Genomic DNA, 27,070 nt, shown 5'->3' on the forward strand with positions numbered 1-27,070 from the left:
TAGTGGAGTGCCTCAAGGGTCAGTACTGGGACCGGTATTATTTAATATATTCATCAACGATTTAGATGAGGCAAGTTTGCTGATGACACTAAGCTGGGAGGAGTGGCTGACACCCCAGAAGGCTGTGCTGCCATCCAGCGAGACCTGGACAGGCTGGAGAGTTGGGCAGGGAATAACTTGATGAAATATAACAAGGGAAAGTGTAGAGTCCCGCATCTGGGCAGGAACAACCCCAGGTTCCAGTATAGGTTGGGGAACGACCTGTTAGAGAGCAGTGTAGGGGAGAGGGACCTGGGGGTCCTAGTGGACGACAGGATGACCATGAGCCAACACTGTGCCCTTGTGGCCAAGAAGGCCAATGGCATCCTGGGGTGTATTAGAAGGGGGGTGGTTAGTAGGTCGAGAGAGGTCCTCCTTCCCCTCTACTCTGCCCTGGTGAGACCGCATCTGGAATATTGTGTCCAGTTCTGGGCCCCTCAGTTCAAGAAGGACAGGGAGCTGCTGGAGAGAGTCCAGCGCAGGGCAACGAAGATGATTAAGGGAGTGGAGCATCTCCCTTATGAGGAAAGACTGAGGGAGCTGGGTCTCTATAGTTTGGAGAAGAGGAGACTGAGGGGTGACCTTATTAGTGTCTATAAATATATAAAGGGGGAGTGTCACGAGGATGGAGCCAGGCTCTACTCAGTGGCAAACAATGATAGGACAAGGGGTAATGGGTACAAACTGGAACACAAGAGGTTCCACTTAAACTTGAGAAGAAACTTCTTCTCAGTGAGGGTGACGGAACACTGGAACAGGCTGCCCAGGGAGGTTGTGGAGTCTCCTTCCCTGGAGACATTCAAAACTCACCTGGACACATTCCTGTGTAACATTATCTAGGTGTTCCTGCTCCGGCAGGGGGATTGGACTAGATGATCTTTTGAGGTCCCTTCCAATCTCTAGCATACTGTGATACTGTGATCAGCTGTTTGGCTTTGTGACTGGTGATACTCCTGAGCCAGATGTCATTAGTTATGTCCTGCAGTGGCCTGAGTGTGCTAGTTTAATTGTTTTAGCCTTAACTTTGTAACCCCTCTGGCTTATGAGTTGCTCTGCTGTAGCTGTGTGGGCACCTTGTGGAACCCTAACCAGGTTTCCTCCAGAATATCCATTGCTTTATTCTGAAGAAGAGTGTGGAAAACCAGTCCTAATAAACCTGTAATTAAGGCTTCATTAGTAAAAATACTTTAATTGTCTATGCAGCGCTCCTTACAGGTAGCCATTGGCAGAGACTGGAATTAGAACATCTTCTTTATCATCTTCCTCAAGCCCTTTTTGTTGCTTTTTTTTTTTAGGGAGGGGCAAAACCAAAAGCTATCTGCCTAGAAGCCGAAAACCCCAGCTTAAAATAGCTCTCAGATTAAAAAAGAAAGTCTTCCAGCCACTTCTACCTAGCAACAGTGTCTGTCTTGTCTTTTTTTTTTTTAAAGACCTGAAAACACATGCTCAAAAATGAGTGTATTTGTTCCTTCTGTACTGGAACCAACCCACAAAATTGAGAAGTGATGCTTGTGTAAACTCTCAAACACATTCTGTTTGTTTTCTTTAGACTCCTTTTCTTTCTATTTAAGAATAGACCATTTGGTTTTTCTAATCAGCTTCCTTGTCACTTATGGGGCTAGATGATGACTAAAGGGTGCCTTTTAGTATGCTTTAAGGAAGTCATTTATATTCAGCAGCTGGCTTAGGCTGTAAACTTACTTTGAGGTTTATATGAGATCTAATGTGTTTTCTCCCTCTCCCCCCAATCTTAGTGTAAAACACTCCATCATTGGAAGCTGAAAATGCTGTACATGTAAAGCACAGTGGAGGGGAATCTGTCAGTTCAGTATGTGTCTCAGCTACTGGGTCTGTGATCACAGGGGCTTCCTTACTACCATTCCCTTCCTCTCTTCATCCTTGTATCCCAAAGACATGCCCTGCCCTGAGCCTCGGGGAGCATGGGGCTTGGGAACAGCAAGGACTGTGTAACACAGCCTTGCACTCCTGGGTTAGCAGAAGCTGTGGTCTGACTGTGTTGAGCCCAGATCTGTCTGGATCCAGTCAGGATTGGCCCCAGAGAGTTGGGGATGCATCTGTAATTCATGAGTAAACACTGCCTGATAGGAGTGAAGTCACAAAACAGAAGGGGGTAAATAAGAGAGAGAAGAGCTGTTGCCAGAGATGAGGGCTGACAGGGAATTGAAAGGCTCCTTCATTGCTGCTTCTCTGCTAATGCACATGCACTTTCATCCCTAGCACTATTGGTCTGCCCTGTGATTCATTCATGTGCTGGGATGTTAATTGCATTTGCCTTTCCACTTTTATCAATCTGTGTAAGATTGCTAAATGAAGTCTCAGTCTTGACAGGCCTGATTTTGTACTCTAATAAAGGTAAAATAGATTAAGGCTACCCTAATATAGATTCCCAATTATTTTTTGGTTTTGGTGTTCTTGTTTTTTTGGTGGTGGTTTTTTTTCTTTTTTTTTCTACAGAAGAAAAATGTTTACCAGTTGCACTCAAGTAAAAAGCTTTGCAATATACTGCTTTGTTCTCTTGCCTGAGCCCAGAGTAGTTTCTCTAATAGTACAGGTGGTTGAGTTTGATTTACTGCTCGCTCCGCATTACAGCAAGTCTGGAGGCGTTTCCAGCCAAGAGGGAGCTGGGAAAGTGGCCCTCTCTGAACTCACACTAATTTCCCTGAAACTCCAGGGAGAGATTTGCAACAACATTATGCAATCAGTCTCATTTTGTTAGTAAAACAGCTTGCTATTGGAGGGGGGTTGGCTGATGCTGTGCACTTCTGAACACCCCTGGGCATGTGTTGAGAACTGGGTACTTCTGTATTGCTGACCCTGAGGCAGAGGTACTTATTTTGAGCTGTTAGATTGCAAGGGAAATCTCTCCTATAGGTTATCTGCACATTTGTATCATGAGCCAAATAAGGAGTAGCAATGTGTTTTAGATGGGGAGTTAGCTCTGAAGGAGCTGATCAATAAAGGTAATAAACAAGGGATTATATCACTGTTAGGTCTGCAAGACTTGTGTTGGGGTGGAGGGCAGGCAAGAGGGAAAGAGTCCTTTTTAAGTTGGGACACTATTAATAAACTGTTGAACTCATTAAAGACACTTTGTTTTTCAGAAGAAGAAAAAACAAAAACAAAACCACAAGCTCAGCATTTTTATTTCAGGGCAGGAATCCAGTTTCCTAGCTCTTGGTAGCATTTTTTCTTTTTTTTTCTCCATCTTGATTGGTGCTTAGACTGCTTTGTGAAGTCCTCATCCAAGGCCAGGTTTCATTGGCAAGCAGGAATTTCCCAGGGGCTCAGAGCAAAGAATGAACCTGTGGGATAGGTGGTAAGCAGCAGCCCATGTCCTGAGCCTGAACAGGAGCACTATGGTGGAGAAAGGTGTGCATCTCCAGCAAGCTATTTCAAATAGTTTCACAGCTGGAGCTACCTACCTTGTGCTTGTATATGATGTACTGCTGAGGACACCATCCTGCATGCAGACCCTCATACAGACCAGGTCCTTGGTGGTCTGGCAGCCCTGTTGTTACAGCTGTGGGGTCAGAAGTCATCCCCCCCGCTAGGTGCATTGTCACTGCTACAAGCCATGTGTTCTTGTCTGGATGGGGTTTTCATCCGGGCTTGTGATGATGTGGGGCAGTTAACTGCTGAGGCTGGATCAGCTATGGTTACCAGCACAGGAGCTGGAAGGAGGAAGTGTAGTCCTGAGCAGGGAGGGTGGGAGCCGGAGGTCATGGTGTTTTCACTGGTGCTTAATGTGCACAGGTAATTCCCTGGAACAGGGAATAGCTTCTTGACTTTGAACCATGTTCTCTTTAAATGTGGCTGTAACCCTCTGACTTACAAGAATTGTTTCCATCTGTGCAAGGAATTGTAATTTTATACTGAGGATCTAATTCTAGGCTTTCTTGGTAATTAGATTGTAAATGAGTTTTTAATGATTTTCTTTTTTCTTCCAGGAATTGACTGATAAAAGGCTAAATGTGGCAGTGAATCTTAACCAGGATGTAGGTCATCTCAAGAAGCTGCTTGTTTCAGTAAGCCAAATGCTGTCAAAGGGACGAGAACACTACCAGCTAGTAGGTAGGTTTGCCTGGTGGCCATCTAGTTGAACTGGTGGATGGTTGCCAGGAAGGACACTGGTCCGTGATGGTGGGACCCTGTTCAGATTTAAGAAGTCAGGTCTCAAAATCTGAGACTTCCTGTGTGTACATCATCAAAAGCTTCTAGTAGGCACTGGATTTGTTCCTCTCTGAATTCCTGCTTCATTTAGCTGGGACTAATCTCACATCCCCATGTCCCTTTCCAGGCATGTAACTCTCTATCGCTCTCTTCCAGTACCTGCTACTTCATGCAGCAGGTTTCCCAAAGTTTTGTTATCCCAGTGCTTGTGCCTTGTTTCCTTCATCCCAGCTAGACAAGCAAAATGTTTATGCTTCCATGCTCTGATTGTTTTGGGATGGGGGATATAAAGTAACCCGCAGGGCTTTTGCTGAGCTAACAGCAGTGGCTTGCTGTGGTCATGGGGATATGAGTATCTGAAGCATCGGTCTGGCATGAGCTCTTTATCCAATTATAGACAAACAAGGCTTTTATTTTTAATATAGAGCCATCTTAGAAACCTGAGCCTTTGTGGTTGACTGCATCATGCTGGTAAACTTAAGTGACCCAGAGCTAGCTAATGGTCAGATAAACTTGAGACACGAAACTTTCTCAGGAAGGTGGTGCAGCCTCTACCAGATGAGCTGAGAGCCAGGTCTGAAGGCAGGCTGTGGACTGTTCAGTTTGGGAGACAGCAAAGCCTTGTCACAGAACATGCTGCTCTTGGAAGTGTCAGAACTGCCTCTCATCTGCTGAGGATGGGGACTTGGCTTTTTCATAATTTAGGTATTTTTCTGCTGCTGGCTCTGTAATGCAGCATGGGCAGCAGAGCTGGTAACAGGGTGTCCATGGTGGGGTGAGCCCAGTCTCATAGGATGGGCTTGGTGCATGTGGGAGGAAGGTACTAACTGTGCCTTGGCCTCTGCTCTGGGATGCTTCCACCATCCTGGCTTGTTCCTCTGGGCTTTTTTTGTGGGCTGAAGCTAATGAAGCAGTTGGAGTGAGCTGCTGAAGTGCTGGTGGATTTGCTAGAGCACTGCCCTTTGGAAACTGCGCGGCTGATGTGGAGTTTTGTGTTTCTTTTGCAGAATGAAGTCACTGGGGAATCGTTAATTTGAGGATAGCAGAAGGCATTGTATTATATTTTGCCAAATTAAAGCCTTATTTATGTTTTCACCCTTTCTACTTCGTCAGAAACACTGAACAGAGTTTTGTCTTTTCTAATCCTTGTTAGACTACTGATTTAAAGAGAAAAACCCAGCTCTGTAGACACCTCCAGAGTTTAGTTTTATAATAAAAACAAACCTGTTTGGATAATTAGACCTTTACATTCCTGGAGAGACAGTAAACACATAATCTTGTATCTTATTTTGCTCAATAAAACTTGTTCAGAAAACTCCAATGTGGTAAAGTCACCAATGTGATATAACATTTTAATACCGATGTTGTACACTGTTCTACTTAATTACATTTTTGGGATTAGCTGCCTCTGACTTCAACCTCAAGTAAGCACTCCTTTTTTTTTTTTCTTTTTTTGTTGCTAATGTAATCAGTTTTTGTAATGGTGTCAGCAAATAAAGGGATGCTATTATTCAAGGTGTTCCTGTGCTCTTCATTTAACTGGACATGGATGACTCAGGTGAGATTTTTGTAGAATCATAGAATAGTTACGGTTGGCAAGGACCTTAAGATCATCTAGTTCCAACCCCACTGCCATGGGCAGGGACACCTTATGCTAAATCATATCACCCAAGGCCTCGTCCAACCTGGCATTGAACACTGCCAGGGATGGAGCATTCACAGCTTCCCTGGGCAACCTATTCCAGTGCCTCACCACCCTAACAGGAAGGAATTTCCTTCTTATATCCAATCTAAACTTCCCCTGTTTAAGTTTTAACCCGTTACCCCTTGTCCTGTCACTACAGTCTCTAATGAAGAGTCCCTCTCCAGCATCCCTATAGGCCCCCTTCAGATACTGGAAGGCTGCTATGAGGTCTCCATGCAGCCTTCTCTTCTCCAGGCTGAACAGCCCCAACTTCCTCAGCCTCTCTTCATACAGGAGGTGCTCCAGTCCCCTGATCATCCTCGTGGCCCTTCTCTGGACTTGTTCCAACAGTTCCATGTCCTTTTGATGTTGAGGACACCAGAACTGCACACAATACTCCAAGTGAGGTCTCACAAGAGCAGAGTAGAGGGGCAGGATCACCTCCTTCGACCTGCTGGTCACGCTCCTTTTGATGCAGCCCAGGATACAGTTGGTGTTCTGGGCTGCAAGTGCACACTGAAGCCGGCTCATGTTCATTTTCTCATCAACCAACACCCCCAAGTCCTTCTCCACAGGGCTGCTCTGAATCTCTTCTCTGCCCAACCTGTAGCTGTGCCTGGGATTACTCCCACCCAGGTGTAGGACCTTGCACTTGGCTTGGTTAAACTTCATGAGGTTGGCATCAGCCCACCTCACAAGCGTGTCAAGGTCCCTCTGGATGGCATTCCTTCCCTCCAGGGTATCAACCGAACCACACAGCTTGGTGTCATCGGCAAATGATGTTTTTTTCGTCTCTTCCCTCCCTGAAACAAGCATCAGGCTGCACTTTGTGTTCTTATTTCTGGGCAAAGGAGGAGGCACAATCTTGAGAAGAGGCAATCTGGTGCCCTTGCAAACTTCAGAGTGAGTCTTCCTTTTAAAGAAAAGATACTAAGGTTTTTAAAAGTAGAAGAAATTGCCAGCAAACCATCACATGAACTGTAGTTCAATGTCGTGTTGTCTTTGAGAAAAATCTGAGACTTCAAGGGGAAGGAACAGTTAGAAACATTGGATTATATGGTAAAGCCAGCTTTTGTGGGAGTATTGTGAGCCTGCCCAGCTGCCTGTGGTGTGCAGAGTATCTCTGTTTGCACCAGACCTGCCTCCTGGGTGGAAGTCTGTGGTGGAAGGACTTGGTGGGAGTGTGTGTGTGTGTTATGTGGTCTGTTACTGGGTGCTTGTTGGGAACAAATATGTGGAGGACATGGGACCAGGGGTTCTTCTGGGGGTGTGGGGAGAGCAGGTGCCCCTCCTCTGCTTCGGGTTTGTGTTTTTGAGGAGCCCTTCAGTTCTGCAGGAGATTCTTCAGTATGCAAGGTTGTTGCTTAGCTCTTCATAATGCTTGAGGAGATGATTATCTGAGAGAAGGCCACAAAACAGGAGACAATGTGAATTAATTGTAGAGGTAAAATGGTTCAAACTGCTCACCCTGAGCTTTTCACGCTCTCACCTTCATGGGATTACTTGGTAATATTTTGATCCTTTGTTACCTACTACCCTTCACTGTACAGGGGGTGAAGTGAAGACGTTTCTTCCTTACGCAGACCCAGTGGTTTCCTAGATAATGCAGGTTCTGTTGAGAGCTTTGAAACACCTCAGAAGAGGGAGAGAACTGAAAAACATGCTTTTCTTCACAAAAGCTACCCTTGGGTTTCAGCTGTGGCCTTTAAAGTGTCCATGTTCCTTGGAGATGTTATTTCATTGAGTAAAAACTCAGATGCCATTAGTCTGTTTCATAGGTGGTATGAAGTAGAAAGCATTTCTAGTGCCAGTGACACCCCCCTGCAACTAGATCTAAGGAAAACCTGAACCCTGGAGGGTCTCTGCACTTGACCAGGTTATGGTCAGAGGCTGATCCTTTGGCAGGTGTCTAAACACCTGTTTTGAGGGGTAAATAGCTTAATGGTTCAATGCAGGTTTGACTGGTTTAAAGCTATGAGCATAACCCACATGCTCCAGTAATAGTACTTCAGGCTGGGTTTTCATGTTGCTCTGATTGCTCTCCTGCCCATCTGGAGAGCCCCCATGGCCACCCCAATTCAGAAGCGCCTCCTTTTTGAAGCTTTTGTCACGTAGTAAATATGTGGTCATGGAGGTGGTGTGGTGGTCATGTGGGAGAGCAGACCTGAGTTTCTGCTATCATTTGCTTTTTAGTGTGCAGTTGAGTGGAAGATCAACCTTCCCTGGTTCAGATACTCTCCTGTGGGTTCTCTGTGCTATCTTGCTGCTTTTTGCTTCTTTCCCCTTATGGTTAAGGGCAATGGACAGCAGAGAATCTCCACAAGGAGCTGTTTCCCAGTCCTCCCTGGTCTCACCAGCTAACAGTTCTCCTAGTGTATGTACATAACTAACCCAGGGATGCTCAGTCTTCCTGCATGTCTTGCCACGTAAGTTACTGGTTGGAGAGCATGCAGAGATGGGCACTAATGAATTCCCTGCATCAGTAGCCTCCCTTCCTGCATTCACGTGGCTTTGGAAGGTCCTGGGAAAGCTGGTGGTAAACAAGACACAAGTTGCATGTGTACCAGGTGGTGCAGGGTTGATTCATTTGTGTCTATCCCTAATGTGGTGCTGTGAAGGCAGAGCAGGAGCTGCTATGTTCATCCTGCCTGCCTCTCTGACCCAGTGAGAACCAGGGTCTCCGGGTAAAGTGACGTCCCTTTTTCCTCATAAAAGATGGATTTGGCAAATGCTGGTCATGCCTTGTTCAAGGAAGAATTGTTCCTGGAAGGGACAGCAGTGCCTGGAGTGCCTCTGGATGCACCCTTTGGAGGAGCAGAGGTAGCGTTAGTGGGGAAAGGGAAACCTGGCCCTGTCTCCAGGCTCTTGTTTTTTGTTGTGTTAAGCTGCAGAGCAGGGTGTGAAGGTGCTGCTGCAGTGCTTAGTTTAAAGGGGAGAAATTTGCAGTGTCATTCCCTTTCTCTCTTGGCAGAAATCCTCCCAGGAGCGGACACAAAACCTTCCGTTTTGAAGTTTAAGTGCAGGTTTTTATTCTGCTTTAGGAGGTGCCCTGAGGTATTCAAGGCAGCTGTAAAAAGATCCCTGGAAAAGCCCAGCTAAGCAAACTTTAATCCTTTCTCTGAAATGTGAAGAGAGGTTAGGATGGTTCCTCAGGAGAAGCAGGAAGAGGGTTGTTGTTTCACCTCTGTCCTCTCCAGCCCTTGGTAAAATGCAGGTGGTGGCAGCCATCTCTCAGATTTGGATGGCTTTAACCTTGCTGATTTTTGTCACTCAGAAACCTCTTTTCTTTGAGCATCTGGTGAGATAAAATGTGAAGACCAAAACCCAGAGTGCGCATCAGTGTGAAGCTGATGCATCAGTACAAAGGTAACCGGTACTTGGTGTGTTTTCCCAGCCCACGGCAAGTTTCTGTCTCTCTGCGGAGCCTCCAGCCCTTGGTTCCCAGCCAGGTGGGGAGCTGCGGCAGGACTCGGGTTGGTCTCTGCCCGCGCTAGAGGGAGACAATAGCTAATGGATACAGCGACACTTGGAAAAAGCCCAAATGGGAATGTTCTGATGCTGGCAATGGATTTTTTTCTTTTAACTGCAAGGCTGGGTGATGTGTGCTAGGAGAAGCTGTGCATTGTTAGCAGCATATGATGCGGTGCTGAGCACTTTACAGTGTGGTGCTGAGCCCAATTCATGTACAAAACTGGCTTCTCCTTTCTGTGCTTTATCAGCCCCTTCAAAATGGAAATGAGAAATGCAGGGGAAGGCCCTGAGCTGTCTGTTTACTCTCACTGAAGTTGCGCTGCCTCCTCTTCGTCCCTAAGCACAAACCTCCCACCCTTTCCCTGCTGTATCCAGCAGACGTGAGCAGCGAGTTGTTTATCTAGTAGCTGCTGCTGGGTTTTCTCAGGCAATGACTCACTCAGCCGTTTATTATTGTGGTAAAAAGAAAACTCATGCAGCTTGAATTCAACCCCAGATAACTCAAATGATTTTGCCATAACCCCCCTTAGGATGATACAGCTGTCTCTGCTCAGGGCTGCTGGTACCATGGGATGTGCTGGTGGTCCCTGTGTCACCCTTTCTCAGTGTGTGACCTTGGCTGCCTTCTGCAGTGTTTGCAGTGGTGTTTGCAGCCAGCTGTGAATTTCCTTGTATCATTTATCTGTTGGAGAGAGTCCAGAGGAGGCCACGAAGATGATCCAAGGGCTGGAGCACCTCTGCTTGGAGACAGGCTGAGAGAGCTGGGGTTGAGAAGCTCAGCCTGGAGAAGAGAAGGCTTGGGGGAGGCCTTAGAGCAGCTTCCAGCACCTAAAGGGGCTGACAAGAAATCTGGAGAGGGGCTTTTGACAAGTGCCTGTAGGGACAGGACAAGGGGGAATGGCTTTAAACTGGTAGAAGGGAGATTGAGATCAGATATGAGGAAGAAGTTCTTCCCTGTGAGGGTGCTGAGGCTCTGGCACAGGTTGCCCAGAGGTGCTCTGGCTGCCCCATCCCTGGCAGTGTTCAAGGCCAGGTTGGACAGGGTTTGGAGCAACCTGGTCTAGGGGAAGGTGTCCCTGCCCATGGCAGAGGGGTTGGAACTGAATGAGCTTTAGGGTCCCTTCCAACACCAACCAATCTATGATTTGCTGCTCACCAAGTCTCTTGCCAGGCTGGTTTTGGCAGGGCTCTGCCTTTCACACTGAACAGTGGAGTTATAGTGGGGCTCTTCTGCAGATCTTGGTGGAAGCTGTGAGAGGGCAGAGCTGCTGCTGGCCAGGAGGGAGTTTCTAAGGAGCATCCAGAAGGGGAGAAACGCCATTTCTTGTTTGCTTTATTGGCTTCAATATCTTGGCCAATCTAATCCAAGATGCAAAGTTGAGAGGCAATCCAACTCCAAGGTAACCATGGCCAGCACTGTACAGAAACTCACCTTTATTGCTTGGACCCTTTGACATACTCAGATTTTTTTGGTTAAACATCTTCCAGCAAACATTATGTCAGTGGGTCCAGAGAATGCCTATGCCTTGTCTCAATAGGAAAGGTCTTGGGGAGAAAGAGTCCCTGGTAATACTATGGGATGCTAAGGTTCCAATAGCTTCAAGATGCTATGGAAATGGCTTGAATGCTGGAAAACTGGTAGCTTGCTTTCATCTGTTTATGGAGATTTAGCTTGGTCTGATAAATCCCTGTGGCTCCCATGTCAGGTGTGGCTGGGCCCCCCTGCCACAGTGGCCAGGGATGGGGAATGGTGGGTGAGGGGCACTTCTTGGAGGGAGGGTTAGCCAAGTGTCTTCATGGTGTGTTCTCTCCCAGACTTGCTTAAAATAAGCCTGGACTGACTTCCTTAAGGAACAGATCATGCTGCTTTCGCTGAGAGCTCTGCCCGCCCGGGGGCAGGACTAGAGACAAAGAGGTGGCCTCAGCCAGACAACTTCATCTGGGTCATGAAAGCCTTGGGGCAGTTTCCTATGTGTATGTGGAAGGCCAGGAGTACAGGGACAGCCCATGGGAACCCCAAGACTTGCTCGGGTGATCACTGGGGCAAGTCGCCTGTGGTGCTTCCCCTTCTAAAACCCACTTCACATTCCCAGCCATTCCCTTAAACCAAGTGCATGTGGCCAAACCAGTGACAAAACCCTTGCGAGGGCCTGGTGCAGCAGGCATTCCTGTTTTCACAGCTGGGAAAGAAATTATGCCAGCCTCATGGATGTCTGGGGCTTCCCCCCATCCCTGAAACCATGAGCATTTTCATTTTAAGCCCACCTCCATCATTCACGGGGACAAGGGAAGTCCTGCTGCCCCAGACTTTGCCAGGCAGCCCCTGCCTATTGTGTGTCAGCTGGGAGAAGCTCTGGTCCTGTTGGGATGGATCGGGTGTACAGTGGCACAAATCTGCACAAAGGACTGGGGTTATTTTGTTTATGTTTTGGTGCTTTTATTTCCATGGTTTCATTTCTGCAGGCGTGCGCTTGGGAAGGTGCTGAGGTCCCTCTCGAAGGGAGCCTGTTCTGATCTCCCCTCTGCTTGGCTGGAGTGCAGGTTGTGCTTTCAGCTCGTGCATTCACAGTGCAACCTGCACGTGGCTCCTCAATGCTGTTTTCGGCTTCCTGTGGGGATGCTTCTATTTTTGGAGCGGTTGCACCTAAAAATATATCTTCAGGCTCCTGAGAAGCTGGCTCTTCGTTGTTGAGGAGCTAATTAAACTGGGGGAGAGGCAGGCCCTCAAGCAGGGCCTGTTCCATGCTCCTGAAGGTTTATATATATTTTTTTTTCTTCCTTTTTGCACTGATCCATGTTCTTGCACTGCAAGCCCAAGGGCCAGATCTTTACCCTTCCTCTGGTGGAATAGCAGGGCTCACAACCTGCGTGCTTGGACAGTAGCAGGTGCTTTTTTGTAGCTCTGCACGCCCTCTGTCCCTTCCAACCCTTAGGATTCTGTGATTCTGTAAGGAAACTGTGTGACCTGCAGGCTGCACCGACAGCAGCGGCTCAGTCCTCATTCCCAACCCAGCAAGACATTTTGTGACTCTGAGCTTCAGTTTCCCCAGCTGGAATAAGGAGAAACTGATACCTCTCTTCTTTGAAAGTGTTTTTTAAACCCAACAGGGAACAACAGCAAGAGCAACCTGCTGTTGGTGCATGTGGATAACCCAGTTCCTCTCTTTCATAAGTGTTCGTAGGGAAAAGGCCTGAAAATGGGACTCTCAGGGAACAGAAACTTCTATATATGTGTGTATATATATGTGTATATTTGATTTATTACATATTTTATATACTATGCACATATATGTATCTACATATAGAATCATAGAATAGTTAGGGTTGGAAAGGACCTTAACACCATCTAGTTCCAACCCCCCTGCCATGGGCAGGGACACCTCACACTAAACCATGCCACCCAAGGCTCTGTCCAACCTGGTGGTTGGGCCCTGTGCTGATGCTGGGGGGTGCATGGCTTTGAGCCGTGTCCCTGTGCCATGTGCAGCACAGTGCTCCAGGTCTGGCTCTCTGCCTGCTTGACGAGAGGTGTCTTTTGAAGAGCTCTGCAGCGCACGGGTGTATTTTCAACACACACACTGGTGTTGCTGCCAGGCGCTTGGGGCTGTACAGGCAGAAAGACAAACTGTTCCCAAAGTTTTCTTTGCTCTGGGATTCCTGCTGTTGCCGGTCGGGGCAAGTTTGTCGTAAATCTCGCTGTATTTGATGTTTTTTGGCAAGCCTCTGTTTGCAGGGCTGTGTAACCGGTGTCTTGGCTCCTTTTGGAAGGCAAAGCAATTTCATCCCTTATGGCTGGGTAAAGGGATGAATCTGATGAGACCGAGACCAGGAGAGGCTTCCCCTGTGACTGTGTGTTTAGCACCTCTTGTGCCAGCTGGGGCTCTAATTGGATATATATGCACATATATACCATATATACACCTATGTATCATGTATACATGTATCTCACCCTTAAGACTAGGAGTGCTAGCTCCTAATTTGAAGTCAACATTGTACAAGGATGGCTAAATCCACACATTTTTTCCTTACTTTTTTGCTTAAGATCTGTGTTAGGGGCTCATCTTTTAGTACCTAAACCCACATTTCACGATCGGCCTTTGCTGCTGTCTTGGCTCTCCTGGCCCTGTGGCTGGCAATAGGCTGCTGTGACAGCAACCGGCACTAACACGAGGGCTACTCTTAAATCATGGGAGCTGCTGTTTACCTCCACAGCTCTGTTTGCTGCTGACAAAAGCCAGCTCAGGAGGGTGTCTCTTGTTAATAAGCTGTGTGTGTGCCCCAGCAGTGTGATATATTGATGTATTTTTAATAAATATGCTCTTTTAAAGGGCCACATATGTATTCCATGCTAATCCTCTCATTACAAGAACGCAGGGCGGCTCGAGAAGTCTGTGAGCCTTGCAAAGTCGGTTTTCATATTCATTGCTGGTATGTTAGATCTTGTACTTCCTGAAGGGGAGAGATGATGACAGTAATAATGACTAGCTGTGCTAATTATTGTCATCCTTGAAGTTTAGAGGATGGAGGTGCACTGCCTCAATTAAGAAAAACGGGGAGCAATAACCTGATCATAGAAAAACCTTTCATTAATCAGTCCCTCTGGAAAGGGGAGGCACCTCCTCCACTTCCCCTTATTCACCATTGCCAAACACCTTCATTAGGATGGAATGATAGTGAGAGGAGGATTAAGTTTCGGGGACAAGCTGCAGTGGTGGGATGAGGGTTGGCTTTGAGGGTGGGGTGATAGTAGGGAGCTGCAGGAGAAGGCTTCTCCTTGGCAGGAACCCTTCTAATGATGGACACTACTCTGCTGGGATGGATTCAGTGGTAGGGATGTGGGGCCACACTGGTGCTGTCTAAGCTGGAGCAGAGTGAATGCTGCTTATTCTCATAGCAAACCTGAAGTTAGTGGGATAGGAAGGCACATTAAACCTTCCTTCCTGGTGTTTACCTTACTCCCCCACTCAGGGTGCATGGACCTGAATTTTGCTAAAATCTGATTAAAATACTCCTTTACCATTTGCTCGCTGGCTGCATAACAAATGTACTGTGTACATTGTGAGCAGAGTAATGGGCATCTTATGAAATGGAGATGAGGGCTCAGATTAAAGCAGCTAAGCTTACACAGACCAACAACCACACAGGCTTTGAACTGTTGCATCCTGATTTTATTCAATGTTTTCCATTTGTTTGTTTGTTTTTCCTCTACTTCCATCATTTTTTTTTCCCAACAAAACCCCCTTTTAGTGAAACTCCTGAGTCTTTCCTTGTTCTGCTGAGGAGTTGTTCTGGGGAGTTGTTCTCCCTTGTTCTGGGGAGATTGAGGTATCCTGTAGGTAGGAAGACTTTTAAAACATGGTGATACTTGACAGAAGAAAATATTCCCCACTCTGTATGTATGGGTTTTCTTTTCCATGGTGGTTGTCGATGGATCCCGTGTGCTGGTCAATAAAAACACAGCACCACAATTGCACAACTTCCTACCTCTGTCTCCCAGACCTGCAGCATAGACACCTAATGAAGAGCATCTTAATTGTCTGAAATAGTTACACGTCACACAGAGCGATGGTAGGGCCGATGGTGTGTGTCCTGCCAGTTTTAAGCAGGTTGGGATGATTCATGTCTTTTCCTACCTGGCTTTAAGTTGCTTGGTTACAAGATGTGGGTGAAAGTGGTGAGGGCAGCCTTGGCTATCCAGGAGCTTTCTGCCTATGTGGTCAGGTCTGCGCTCAGTGGCTTGGAGCTACAAGATGAGACAAGCATCAACCTGGCTAAGCTGCAGCATATCTGGAAGGGAATTTGGGATGGGTGTGAGCTGTCCCTCACTCCTCTGACACAGTGGAGTGAGTGGTTGAGCCCCTGAGAGATGTGTGCTGTTCCCTCTTGCCTCTTCCAAAAGTTTTGGTAATGAGGACATTGATTTTCCTCATGACAAGCAGACCCACAGCAGCTGGAGATGCATCCTGGCACGGAGCAGATATTGGGGGCTGCTGTAGTCCTTGCTTCTACTGAGCTTGTTTTGGGGGGCTGGAGCATGAGCAGGGTTGTCCCCCTGTCCTCTTGGTTTTAGATGCTGCTGTGGAGAAACCCTGGGCTGGGAAATCACATTCATAGGTGTCTGCTGATGTGGTTTGAATCTGAACCCAAGGGTGATGCTGATGGGTGCAGGTGATGCTCAGAGAGCTTTTGCTCCGTCAGTGCTGAATTTGGGGAGCATCACACATTCTTTGTGGCTGCATCCTTGGTTTTTTATCTATGGGGCTTTATTTTGTTTGTTTGGGGTTTTTTCCCTCTTTCTCTGCAGGCAAAGAGGGAGCCTGCTGGAGAAGGATTGTCTCCCGTTCTGTTTTTGAGGACACTTGGCACTGGAGGAGGAGGTGGCGATGGAAATGAGTCATCTGTCTAGCAGGTCGCTTCTCCCCCTTCAGCGCTGCTCCCACGCGAGAAGGTGGTGGTTCTCCTCCTTCCTCATCAGCAGAAACAATAAAGCTGTCGTCGCCCATTGTTTCCCACAGTGTGAAGCCCCAGCTGCTTTCAGTGATGCCTTCAAAGAGAGCAGGTCGGGACCCTTGCTGAGGGCACCGTGGCTCTCCAGTGCCATTGCACACTTCCCAGCCTCAGGGGGTTTGTGGCTTTGTGCTTCACCTAAGGGGAAACCCACCCCCCAAAGCAGTGCTTTTCAAGCAGGATGAGAACCAAAGCTGTCCAACAGCTGCCAGCGCAGCACAGAGACCAGGGGCCAGGCAGGGTTGTAGTGATGCTCTCCCAGCTGCTGGTGATTGGCAGCACAGGATGTCCTGAGCCACATGTGGTTTCCATGTATTTTGTTAACCATCCACGAGCTTATTCCTTAAGCCCACGTAACCCTCGTGTCCTGAGGCAAGGAGATCTGCTGATTAAACGGATGGACTTGTACAGATCCATCATTAAATCCTGTACGAGCCTTGGTCCTGTGTTTGCAACTCCAATTGTGAACAAAGTTCTAAAAGCCCACAAAGATTTGTTCCAGAAATTCTTAGCATGTTTTAGCAGCTCCTCGGAACTGGTTTCATATTTAGCACAAATGCTTCCCCGGCTCCTGTGGGCAGAAGGTGAGCTAACAGCAATACAACAGCTGCTGAAGGCACAGCTGATTTTACCCCAATTTGGCAGCTCTGAGCAATGAGCACAGCCTGCCCAAAGGCTTCAGCTTTGCAATCTTCATCCCCCTGCCCTGTGGCAGGGTTTGATTTGGGCAAGTGGATGCTGCTGTTTTCCTTGGTAAGAGCTGGGTTCAGACACAGGTCTGGGCCCCAGGGCTCTGAAGCAGGTGGTCATTAGCAGACACCAAGGAATCACATTGATTGTCTTCTCAGGGCTCTGTGTTCTGCTTCCATCAGTTGTCCCAGTGACTATAGGTGTTGGGTGAAGCAGCAAAGCCTGGTGGAGAGCCTTCCAAAGGTACATGTGTGGGAAGAGATGCAATGGGATAGGAGATGCCACAGTTGGTCCAAAGATGCTTGGCTCTGGGAGAAGCTGAGCCTGTCCCTTTTTGTTCTTTTGTGTCTTTAGGACAAGCAGTTGTCATGTAAGGGTTTTGAGCAAAGGAGTGCCTCAGAGGTTGGGGAAGCATAGAAGAGGGAGGCTGGTTGCCATTTCAGGTGGTGCAATAGTCAGTTTTGGACTCAGGGAAGGGAAATAAGGGGTGCATTCTTGCTTAGGTGGCTGCAGGAGATGCCCTTGGTGGCTGTTTGATTTTCTCAGTGATTTCTTTGTTGTGACCCCAGTTCTGTGTGAAAACAGTATTTCTCCCTGCAGTGATGGCGTCTCACAGCCCTGGGTCTGGGCAGCAGTATATGCTGCTGCGGATGCTGCTGGGACCTCCTGAAGCTCTGCCACTGGTGGTTGGTAGCAGGATTCAGTAAGACTCCTGGTTTTTGGGACCAGGGGATGGGGTGAGATGGGATTAAGGGGAATCAGCAGAGGGTGGGAATAGGGGCTTTGGTCCTGCTGCCATGAGGTGTACACAGAGGGTCAAGGCAAGTGATGTGCCCACAGAGGGGCTGTAGTGAAGTCTGGGGTGGGTGTCTGCTTTGGTGCACCAAAGGCTGGTGATGCTGGAGACATCAGACATCCATTCTTCTTCCTCCTCTTTCTCTTCCTTCTTCTCATGCTTCTTTGCCTCCTCCTCACTCTTTTCTTGCGCCATGGAGCTGCCTTCGTCCGTCTTCAGGCCTCTGCTCCCATCCATAACAATGATGAGAGCAGAGGTTTCACCAGCAGGACCTATGCCACTTTAATGTGTGGAGCAGACCATGGTGGTACAAACACCCTCATGGGAGGTTGCTCTGAATTCAGGGTCCTTGGTGACACCTGGGTTTCCTGGCCATTGCCAGGTCTGGGTCTCTGCCCTCCTCAAGGTCTGCAGGAGCTGGTGTCTCAGTGCCTGGGAGCATCCAGGCTGATTTCCAGCTCAAGGAGGAGGTGACTTTGCCAGTGATATTTGGGGATTAAGACGAAACTCCCTGCCCTTGCAAGTGTGGTTGAACCCCCGCGACACTACAAGAGCATGGGCCGTAGCAACCCACTTCTGTCCGTCCATCTGTACGCTCACAACTTGTTCTCTGGCCCCTGTACCTGCTGTCCTTTTGGCTCTGCTGTGCCAGGAGAGGTGAGTGCTGATATTAATCTCTAGATATTTTCTTTGGCTATTTATAAAGTGTAGCTTAAACTAAAAAGCCTATTGTAGCAAATAGTAGGCTTCTTGTGTGGCATCCTTGAATAGGAGGGGTGTTATCCTGTCCCCATGACAACGAGCATTTGAATTAAGAGCCGTCTACTCCGAACAATTTACTGTCACATGGTGTGGAGGAAACACTTTGAAACCCTTGTAGTCTTTTCAATAGGCTTGATTGTTAGCGTCTCCCAAACTTAATCATTAACAGGGCTCTGCAACAGATAATTACTGTGCTTTGCGTTTTTTTGGCCCGTGCTTGACTGGCGCTGTCCCGGGGACCCAGGTCACCTTTAGTTCTTTCCCCTCTGTGAGAAGGTGTATGGGAGAAGTGGGTGATGGACTTTGGCCAGCCTGGAATACTTGGGCAGCAGCTTCTAAAGGATGGATGGTTTTCATGAGGGGAGGCTGAGCCCTGCCCCAAGGCGATGTCATGTGCGGGACTTCCCTTCCCTGGAAACAGCCGACCCCCTGCCGTATTTCCTTGCCCATGCAGCAGTCATAAACAAGGGGTTTAAAACGTATCCTAATGCTTTGCCTCATTGTAGGGCTTGGTGTGGAGGACAGTTGGGTGCTGACTGAGCTACCTGAAAGAGCCAGCCCTGTGATGGCCACACTAGCTCCTCAGCTCTTATTGAGAGAGGGACAGTCATTCTGCATCCCATGGAAGCACCATCTGTGGGATGATCCCAGCAGGACCCGACATGCCTCAGCACAGCACTTGTCCCCCAGCCGCTGTGGGCTGGTGGGAGCATTGGTGCTGCCCTGGTTCAGCTGATGGGCTCCCAGCAGTGTGGCCAGCAGGCAGACAGCAGCTGGCTGCAATGGCAGTGCCCCCTTGTCCTGCATTAATACGATTCGCATTGTGTGGGAGCAGGTGGTGACAACCTCATTTGCAATTTCAGTGCCTGCCACATGTCCTTTCAGAAACAGTGTTGTATTAGCGGGGTGTTAAAATAGATGGGGCCTGGCCAGCCGGCCTGCTGCTGTGAAAAGAAACAGGCTTGAAAGAGCTTCATGCACCTTCAAAATGTGCTTGTGTGGGTAAGATGCTCTCGCTGGCCTAGACAAGTGCTGCTTGGGAGCAGCCTGAACTCAGTGGGTCAGTAATGCAATTGTCACACTTGTACTCTGCCATCTATCAGGTGATGTGGTTATATCCACGCTGGTTGCAGGGTATAATGCATATTATGTCACAGTAATATATGTGTTTCAAGAATTCATTTCTTCTGCCTTTGGAAAGAAATATCTTGCTCCATCCTGCATGTATGGGGAGTCAGGGATAGCGTTATCCTATCCCACTCGTCTTTTTGGCTAGTGCTATTGCTTGATTAAGAAATGTTTGTGTTTTGCTTTGCCTTTAGAAGGGAAACCCTGGTGACTTTTCAGGTGGATGGGTGATGTGTGGAGGCAGCTCTGGGATGGATGTCACTGCAGGTTGGTCCTGCTCTGTCCTGCTGTAGGTCCCTGCCTGCAACTGCTACAAAGGAAGAGTGGAGTAGAGGAGGAGAATGGCCTCCCTCGACCTGCTGGTTGTGCTACTATTGATGCTATAGTCCAGGATGCTATTCAACCTGGGAGGTGATGGAAATCAGAGGAATGATTTTGCCAGGATCTGCCTTTTGGCCTTTAATCTATTAAAGCCCTGTGATGGGCTGAGCAGTTTTACTTCATGCCAAGCCCCTGCACAAGCTCAGCCCACCAGCCAGGGAGGATCCAAGGGCTGGACAGCAGGTTTGCCAAAGCCCATGTGCCCATCTCGGGGGGGGGGGGGGGGCCGGCACAGGGAAAGGGAGGTTTTAAAAGCAATAAAACATTAGTGGCAAAGTGCTGGCATGGAGCCAAAGATATTATTCCCTCAAGCAGGACCCAACTGCAGTTGTTTTGTACGTTTGAATGAGGAATAATGGGGTTTTACAAGAACACTTCAAAAGGGAAGCAGGGGTGCTGCCGAGTGCCAGACAACATAGACAGCAGCTTTTCAGATGCGGTCACCTAATTTTACAGATCTTTTATTCTTTGCTCCTAAATAGATTTGCAGTTGCTTTTATTGTTGAATGGAAAGCGTTGAAGGAAATAAGGGAAAAAAAAAAAAAAACAAATCAAAAAAAGCCAAAACAAGCTCCTTGCAACAGGAATTTTAGATGGGAACAGACCTTCTGAGTCCTCCAGCCTGAGTGAGCAGTCGGTAGGTGGGACCGTGACGGGTTCACCATCCCCAAGGATGCTGCTTGCTGGACCTAAACTGGTTTATTTATGCAGAGAAGCAGATTTCTGCTGGATTGGGATGGTGCTGCTGTGCTGCTACTCAGGGCAGAGGAGCTGATGTAAGCTGAGTCTCACAGTAGCAACCAGCCACATACTTGGTGTTTGGAGAGCTCAGCTTTGCTTTTCTCACTGTGCTGGACTCTGCAATGGCTTGTGGTTTTTGGTTTTCATGTGCAGAGGGGCACTGAGTTAGCTTTAAGCTGTGATGGAGCCTCAGTGAAGCCTCAGGACCAGCCACTGATACTGGAAGGGAATGATAAATGGATAAAGTGCTCGCACTCTGGGTCTGGTGTATTCTTGCCTGTCACGTAAGCACTGAGTTTTTAATTTTTTTTTTCCTAAAATAAAGGAATTTTGTCCCTTCAGGATGCAAAATCCTCATGAGGTTTGCAGGGGATGGAGACAATATATGGTGGGCTGGGGCTGGAGGTGGGTGTCTGGGGAGGGAGACAGGAAGAGGGACTGAGGAAGATGAGGGATGACAGTGCTGTCTGCCTTAGGGATGCTCAAAACTAACCTCTGCAAAGGGACCTAAGTAGCATTGGTCCTCAGACTGAGTGGATGAGGCAGGGCAGTGTCCGATCCTCTGGCTGTCCAGCTGAATTTCCCATTTGATTTGCCATTGTATCTTGCAATAAAAATCCCCAAAAGCTGGAAAAGGCAGATTACTGTGCAGTGGTGGGCTTCTTAGCAGGCATGGTCAGCCCATAGGCAAAACCGTATTCCTTTCCAGTTTGATGTCTCCCATAAATATTGTTATTTCTGCTTACTTGCAGAAACCAGAGCAGAAAGTCCTTTGTTCCCACCATCTCCCTGTTTTGCCTGTGGGCTGATCAATGGTGGTACTGGAAAGGCTTCGGTACTACAGACTGATGCCAAACTTATGCTGCCCCTTTTTGGCCCATGTGCGATGCCCCCAGGGTGCTGTAGGGAGCTGGTGATAGCCCCAGAGTTGCAGCACTGTCCCCGCTGGCTGCAGCACTGGTTGTTAAGGGCAGGAGAGTGCAGCGGGCATTAGATTTGTTTTGGGGATGTAGGCTGTTACCATTGTCCGGGATGAGCTGGGTGGTGAGTGATGTCTCGGGTGAGAGGTGCTGGAGCTGGCTCCCGATGTGATGCTGTTGTGCCAATTGGAAATCTTCCCGGAGCTTGAAGGAGGCACTGTGTGAATTTCATCCTGTAACACAGGGTTGTGGGAAGGAGCCTGAAACCACGTGGCAAAAGGAGTTGTGGGGACAGGGGGCTGGTGGCTCTTTTTGGCTGAGCAGGTTGGGATCTCTGTGCACATCACCTGCCTGGGAAGGGGGGTCCTGGGATGACCCTACTGGTATCCAGAGGGGAATCCTGGGTGTAGCTGTTGCTCCCAGTCTCCTGGTGATGCATCCCCATGTCTCCACCACTCCCATCCCTCCTTACGGGGAGAACACCCAGATGAGTGTTCAATTTCTCCTCTTCCTCTGTTTGGGCTCTTCAAAATTAGATTTGCTTCATCTTTTATGTTTCAGGAGGAGTGGGGTCTCAGGTACAGCAGTGTAAATGCAGCATTGAACTTGGCTGCCAAGGAGGAGGACTTTTGACACAGGGTCAGCTGGTACCAGAAGCCTGTAGCCAGTACCCAGTGGTCTTAAGAGCCTTGGGTTTTCATCTGACCCAGCAGCATTTTGCTTCTCCCCTCCACTCCATCACTGGAGCATCTCCCTTTCCCTGTTCCCAGCTAATGGGCCCCAGCATCTAATTTCTTAATAACCCTCATTGCATCACCCCAAAGGTCACGTTTGCCAGGTGCAACTCTGGGAACTGCTTGTCTCTCCTCTCCCTGGGTAGGGACCAGCCTTGCAGTAACGCAGGGATTTAAAGAGCTGCAGATAATCTCAGCCACAGGCCACTGTGAGGGTTGAGCTGAACAAGTCCAGGCACCAGGAGGCAATTAGGAAGGGATGGTGGGAATGAAGCAGGGAGGTCACAGCAGCCAGATGTTGCTAGGAGTTAACATGGCTTAATTTTCTATCTGGCACTCGAAAATGAAAGGGCAAAGGGATGGGGACTGTGTGTTTCCTTGTAGCACAGGAATGTGAGGATTCAGCGCATCCTGCTTGTGCAAACCTGCAGATGGGGTGTCCTGGGTGGGCAGCGGAGTGAGAGCGGACTTAAACCTTTCTGTGGATTGAGTCCTAAATACTCGAGGAGGGAAGAGCAATGGGTTTGATGCCAACCATGTAGCAGTGTTCCCCAGAGCAGTATTCTGGGGTGAGAAGCAGCAGAGGATGTCTTTTACCCCTCCTTGGAGCAATGTCTGGGGCTCAGGGTAGGTTGCTCAAGGCCAGTGGGACAAGACAGGGTTGCAAATCCTTCCAGGGTTTCACCTGAACCAGGGCCTGGAGATGAAGGTTTGGCAGGGGAGAGGCTCTGGGTCTAGCTCCGTGCAGCAACTGCCTCTGCTGCTTTGTACTCTCAGGCACAGAGGATAGGGGTGCTTATGTGAGCACAGAAACCCCCTGCAGCTATGCACAGCTCCTCCAGGCTCAGGCCAGGTGGCTGCTGTGCAATTAGAAGCTTTTGCCAGGGAGAGGCCTCATTAACTCTGGCTTTCTGGGGTTGTACCCACACGTGTATGTTTTGTAGACAGGTCTTTCTGTTGGATTAGGTGGAGTTTGGCCCCGGCTGCAAGAAATTCCTTGTGGGACTTGCTTGGCTTATGGCAGCGTTTTGCTTGGCTGGTGGTTCTGGGCTCGTGGAAGAGATACAAATGGTGTGACTGAAGCATTTCCATGGGGGGAAGGTGGATGTAATGGGAACAGAGTATTTTAGGGTCTTAAACTCCATAAGCCACTAGTGAAGGAAGGCCTTGGTCTGAGACCCAGCAATCCTATCCATCTTCTGCCCAGCCTTCTCTGAGTATCTCCTTTGAAGAGCGGGGTTGATTGAAGAATAGGGTTGTAAATAAGTAACCTCAAGAACCTTAGGCTTTGTTAGCAACTATAGAGAAAACAAAATTACTAAGATAAGCTTTACCGGAACTACCTGGTGGTTACTGATATGACAATGATCCTAAAACAAAGTGATGAAGAAATAACCACCGGGGGTCCGAAAGCCCACTACCACATTTTTGTATGCATACAGGAGGCATTGTCTAAGAAGTATGATGTAATATATGTACTCTAATGAATATGTATGTTTAAGGACAATATAATCACAGCCTGGTTGATGCCTGGGAGAGACACACTTGGAGGAGCTATCCCCCGCGTCTCCCAGTGCTGCAATAAAGAATACCTGCTTGTCAACTTAAAGCTTTGTTGGTGAGTTCCTAGAGTTTTCTCCGAATCACCTTCATCCTTAGTCCTTCATGTATGGCCAACATGCCAGCCCTGGAGTCTGCAGGGTGTTTGAAGACATCTAGTGGAGGGGAGTGGATTTTGGGTAGACTGTGGCAGTACTGCATGCAGGGAAACAGGAGGAAACTGGTGGAAAGACTCAGAGGGATTAATAAAGTTTCTCTAGCTTTCTCTTACAAGGCAAGACTTCCTTGCCCATCCTACTCTGTGCTGATTCAATCTGAGACAGTCTTAAGTTATCAAGGCCACATAGCTACTCATGGAAATATACAGCTCTTACTCACTTTCGTGGCACCCAATGGTTTTAACAGCCCCGGCTAAAAAACAAGCCCCTTTTCCCCTTTGGCTCTTGTTTGTGAAAGCTGGGAGGGAAGCGGGAGTGTTGGGTTTGAAACAGATATCCTTGGGAAGAGCTGTAACCCACTGACCTCCAGGGGATGTGGCTAACGTGCATGAAGCACCCTGCTGCTGGTGGCTGCAGGAAGGAGTTAACTGGGGTCAGCAGCCTGTTGTTTTCTTTTCCCCTTGCTGATAAGGAAAAGGAAGTCGATAGTTGTGTCCCTGCAACAGGCTCGTTAAACAGGAGAATAACAAACGGAAAATGACACTTTCCAAAGGTACCCCTCTTTCCTGAAGCTACAAAATAATTGCTTGGGCTGCCTCTTCTCCCACCACACAGGAGTAAGCACTGCTTATCTGTTCTGCAGGAATGTTTTCCCTGGTGAACAGGCTCACCACATGCTCTGGGAACACCCCGGCACGACTTGCAGACTGGCTCTATCTGCTCTAAGAAATTGGTGGTGGGATGAGTCTAACTGGGGAGCAGATGGTCTGTGCTGGCTGTTGCCCTTTGTGCTGTGCCCCACGATTTCCTTTGCCCTGTCTCTTCCTGTTCAAACCTCAGCCTTGATCTAAATGAACTAAAAGCACCCAGATCTCCTTTTTTTGTTGGCTTTTTTCTTTTTTTTTTTTTTCCTTTGTTTTTTGGACCAGATGTGAAGTTTAATGAGATTCACGGGGTTTCCACCCCAATGTTATTCATTCTTCTGTCCATCCCCTGAGTCCTGGGCAGCTTCTCCAACTGCTTCTTCCTACAGGGCTTCATCAGGGAGGCCAAACTTTGCTACCACTTACAAGACTGCAGACACACGTGAGTGACAGTGTGTGCTCGAATTGCTTTGGACTTATCCTACAGTAACTGAAAACTGACTTGTGTGTCCCTTGCAGCTGGAGTAAATCCCTTTGCCGTTGAAGGAGTTTCTGGACTTACAGCCACCAACCAGAGAAGGAGTTCCCTTGGTAACCTGCATGTGAATCTCCACTTTTGGCTCATTCCATTAAAGAAAGATGAACCCTGAAGGGGCTCACTGACCCCTTTGCACCTCTACTTTAGGACAAGGTGAGCTGTGTCCTGCTAGCACTGGTTTTCTCCAGAGTAGGCATGGACTTGTGGCCAACACTGGGGCAGAAGTCAGCCTTGGATGAGGTTGGTCCTGTCTGGATGACTGCAGGGAGGGCTCTGGACTCGCTGATATGAGATTGCTGAAATGCATACAGGTTTTCTCCTGAAGGCAGAGCTGCCTTTCTGTTCAGGAGGGTGCTTGGGTGAGGGTCTTTGATGCCAGGTACCCACATTTCTGTAAAGCAAACCCTGGGACCCTGCACTGGTTTGTTCAAAACCCTGTTCTGCCCCTGTGTGCTCTGGCAAGTGGTGGCTTGTGAATGTCTTCTCACAGTATCACAGTATGCTAGAGATTGGAAGGGACCTCAAAAGATCATCTAGTCCAATCCCCCTGCCGGAGCAGGAACACCTAGATAATGTTACACAGGAATGTGTCCAGGCGAGTTTTGAATGTCTCCAGGGAAGGAGACTCCACAACCTCCCTGGGCAGCCTGTTCCAGTGTTCCGTCACCCTCACTGAGAAGAAGTTTCTTCTCAACTTTAAGTGGAACCTCTTGTGTTCCAGTTCATACCCATTACCCCTTGTCCTATCATTGTTTGCCACTGAGTAGAGCCTGGCTCCATCCTCGTGACACTCCCCCTTTATATATTTATAGACACTGATAAGGTCACCCCTCAGTCTCCTCTTCTCCAAACTATAGAGACCCAGCTCCCTCAGTCTTTCCTCATAAGGGAGATGCTCCACTCCCTTAATCATCTTCGTTGCCCTGCGCTGGACTCTCTCCAGCAGCTCCCTGTCCTTCTTGAACTGAGGGGCCCAGAACTGGACACAATATTCCAGATGCAGTCTCACCAGGGCAGAGTAGAGGGGAAGGAGGACCTCTCTCGACCTACTAACCACCCCCCTTCTAATACACCCCAGGATGCCATTGGCCTTCTTGGCCACAAGGGCACAGTGTTGGCTCATGGTCATCCTGTCGTCCACTAGGACCCCCAGGTCCCTCTCCCCTACACTGCTCTCTAACAGGTCGTTCCCCAACCTATACTGGAACCTGGGGTTGTTCCTGCCCAGATGCAGGACTCTACACTTTCCCTTACTTTCTCCAGACAGCACAAGCCACCAAGGTTTTGTATCTAAAATTTGCAACCATGTGGGAATGAGAAATGAGAATTCCCACTGATGCTGGTTCTGCTGGGGCTGTTCGCATCATCCAGCACTGATTTCAGCTGGCCACCTCGACAATGTCATTATTATCTGCACATGACAGATAAATGAGCATTTCCACTTAGTCAAAGCAAGTATTGATTAAGTCCCAGGAACCAGCTGATCAATGTGATGCTGTTTTTCCCTGGTTGGACACATAGGGCTGCTCAGCTGGAGGCTGTCCAAATGCCCAGGGGCTTTGTCCATCATTAACAGTCATATACACTCAGACTATGAGGGTCTATTATACTGTCTTAATACAGGGCCAATCTGGGAATTAATGGGGATATTTGGAAGCACCTTAGCTGCTTGTGCTGATACACAAGGTCCTAAATTTCCTCCTTAATCTTTCCCGGGGAACCAGGATCCCCCACAGGTCTCAGTGCTGGATAATGTGCTAAGCTGGTTACAGTGAATTTGCATGAATAAGTGGGCAATTCTGCTCAGGATGAATGCAACTTCATTAAGGCCCCCGAGGTTATTTGAGCTTGCTTATTGATGTCCTTTGAACCCTACAAAGGAAGATTTCAAGCAACAATTAACTTTGTGTTTGGGGTCTTAGGGACCACTCCAGCTCCCAGGCAGAATTCACCTCTTTAGAAATGTCTTTTCCTCTTTGCTTCCCTCCACAATCACTCTTGTTATTATTGTGGAAAGTTTATTTGTGGGGAAAAAAGTTGACCTTGCTGACAGGTGATATAAAAATCTGCTGGCTGGCTGGCTGCAGCATGGCATGCAATGAATTAATGGTAGTACCCTGCCTGGG

General features: G+C 48.2%; 1 protein-coding gene and 1 long non-coding RNA gene across 13 annotated transcripts in view; one reads left to right on the top strand and one right to left on the bottom strand.

Moving 5' to 3' along the window:
* The window catches only part of KTN1 (kinectin 1), a 113,620-nt gene extending 107,875 nt beyond the window's left edge, over positions 1–5,745 (top strand). For all 12 annotated transcript variants that reach the window (XM_061462587.1, XM_061462589.1, XM_061462586.1 and 9 more), the window contains 2 exons: positions 4,008–4,131; positions 5,238–5,745. In XM_061462587.1, the coding sequence (XP_061318571.1) occupies positions 4,008–4,131; positions 5,238–5,242 (129 nt within the window). In that variant the 3' untranslated portion in view covers positions 5,243–5,745. The remainder of the gene's footprint in view (positions 1–4,007; positions 4,132–5,237) is intronic.
* Positions 1–27,070, bottom strand: part of LOC133273918 (uncharacterized) — a 376,828-nt gene that overhangs the window by 220,309 nt on the left and 129,449 nt on the right. The window lies entirely within an intron of this gene.

This window comes from Pezoporus flaviventris, unplaced genomic scaffold (genome assembly GCF_033815535.1).
Source record: "Pezoporus flaviventris isolate CSIRO_AGI_PZ_B2104156 unplaced genomic scaffold, CSIRO_AGI_Pfla_v1 ptg000035l, whole genome shotgun sequence".
Lineage (NCBI taxonomy): Eukaryota > Metazoa > Chordata > Aves > Psittaciformes > Psittacidae > Pezoporus > Pezoporus flaviventris.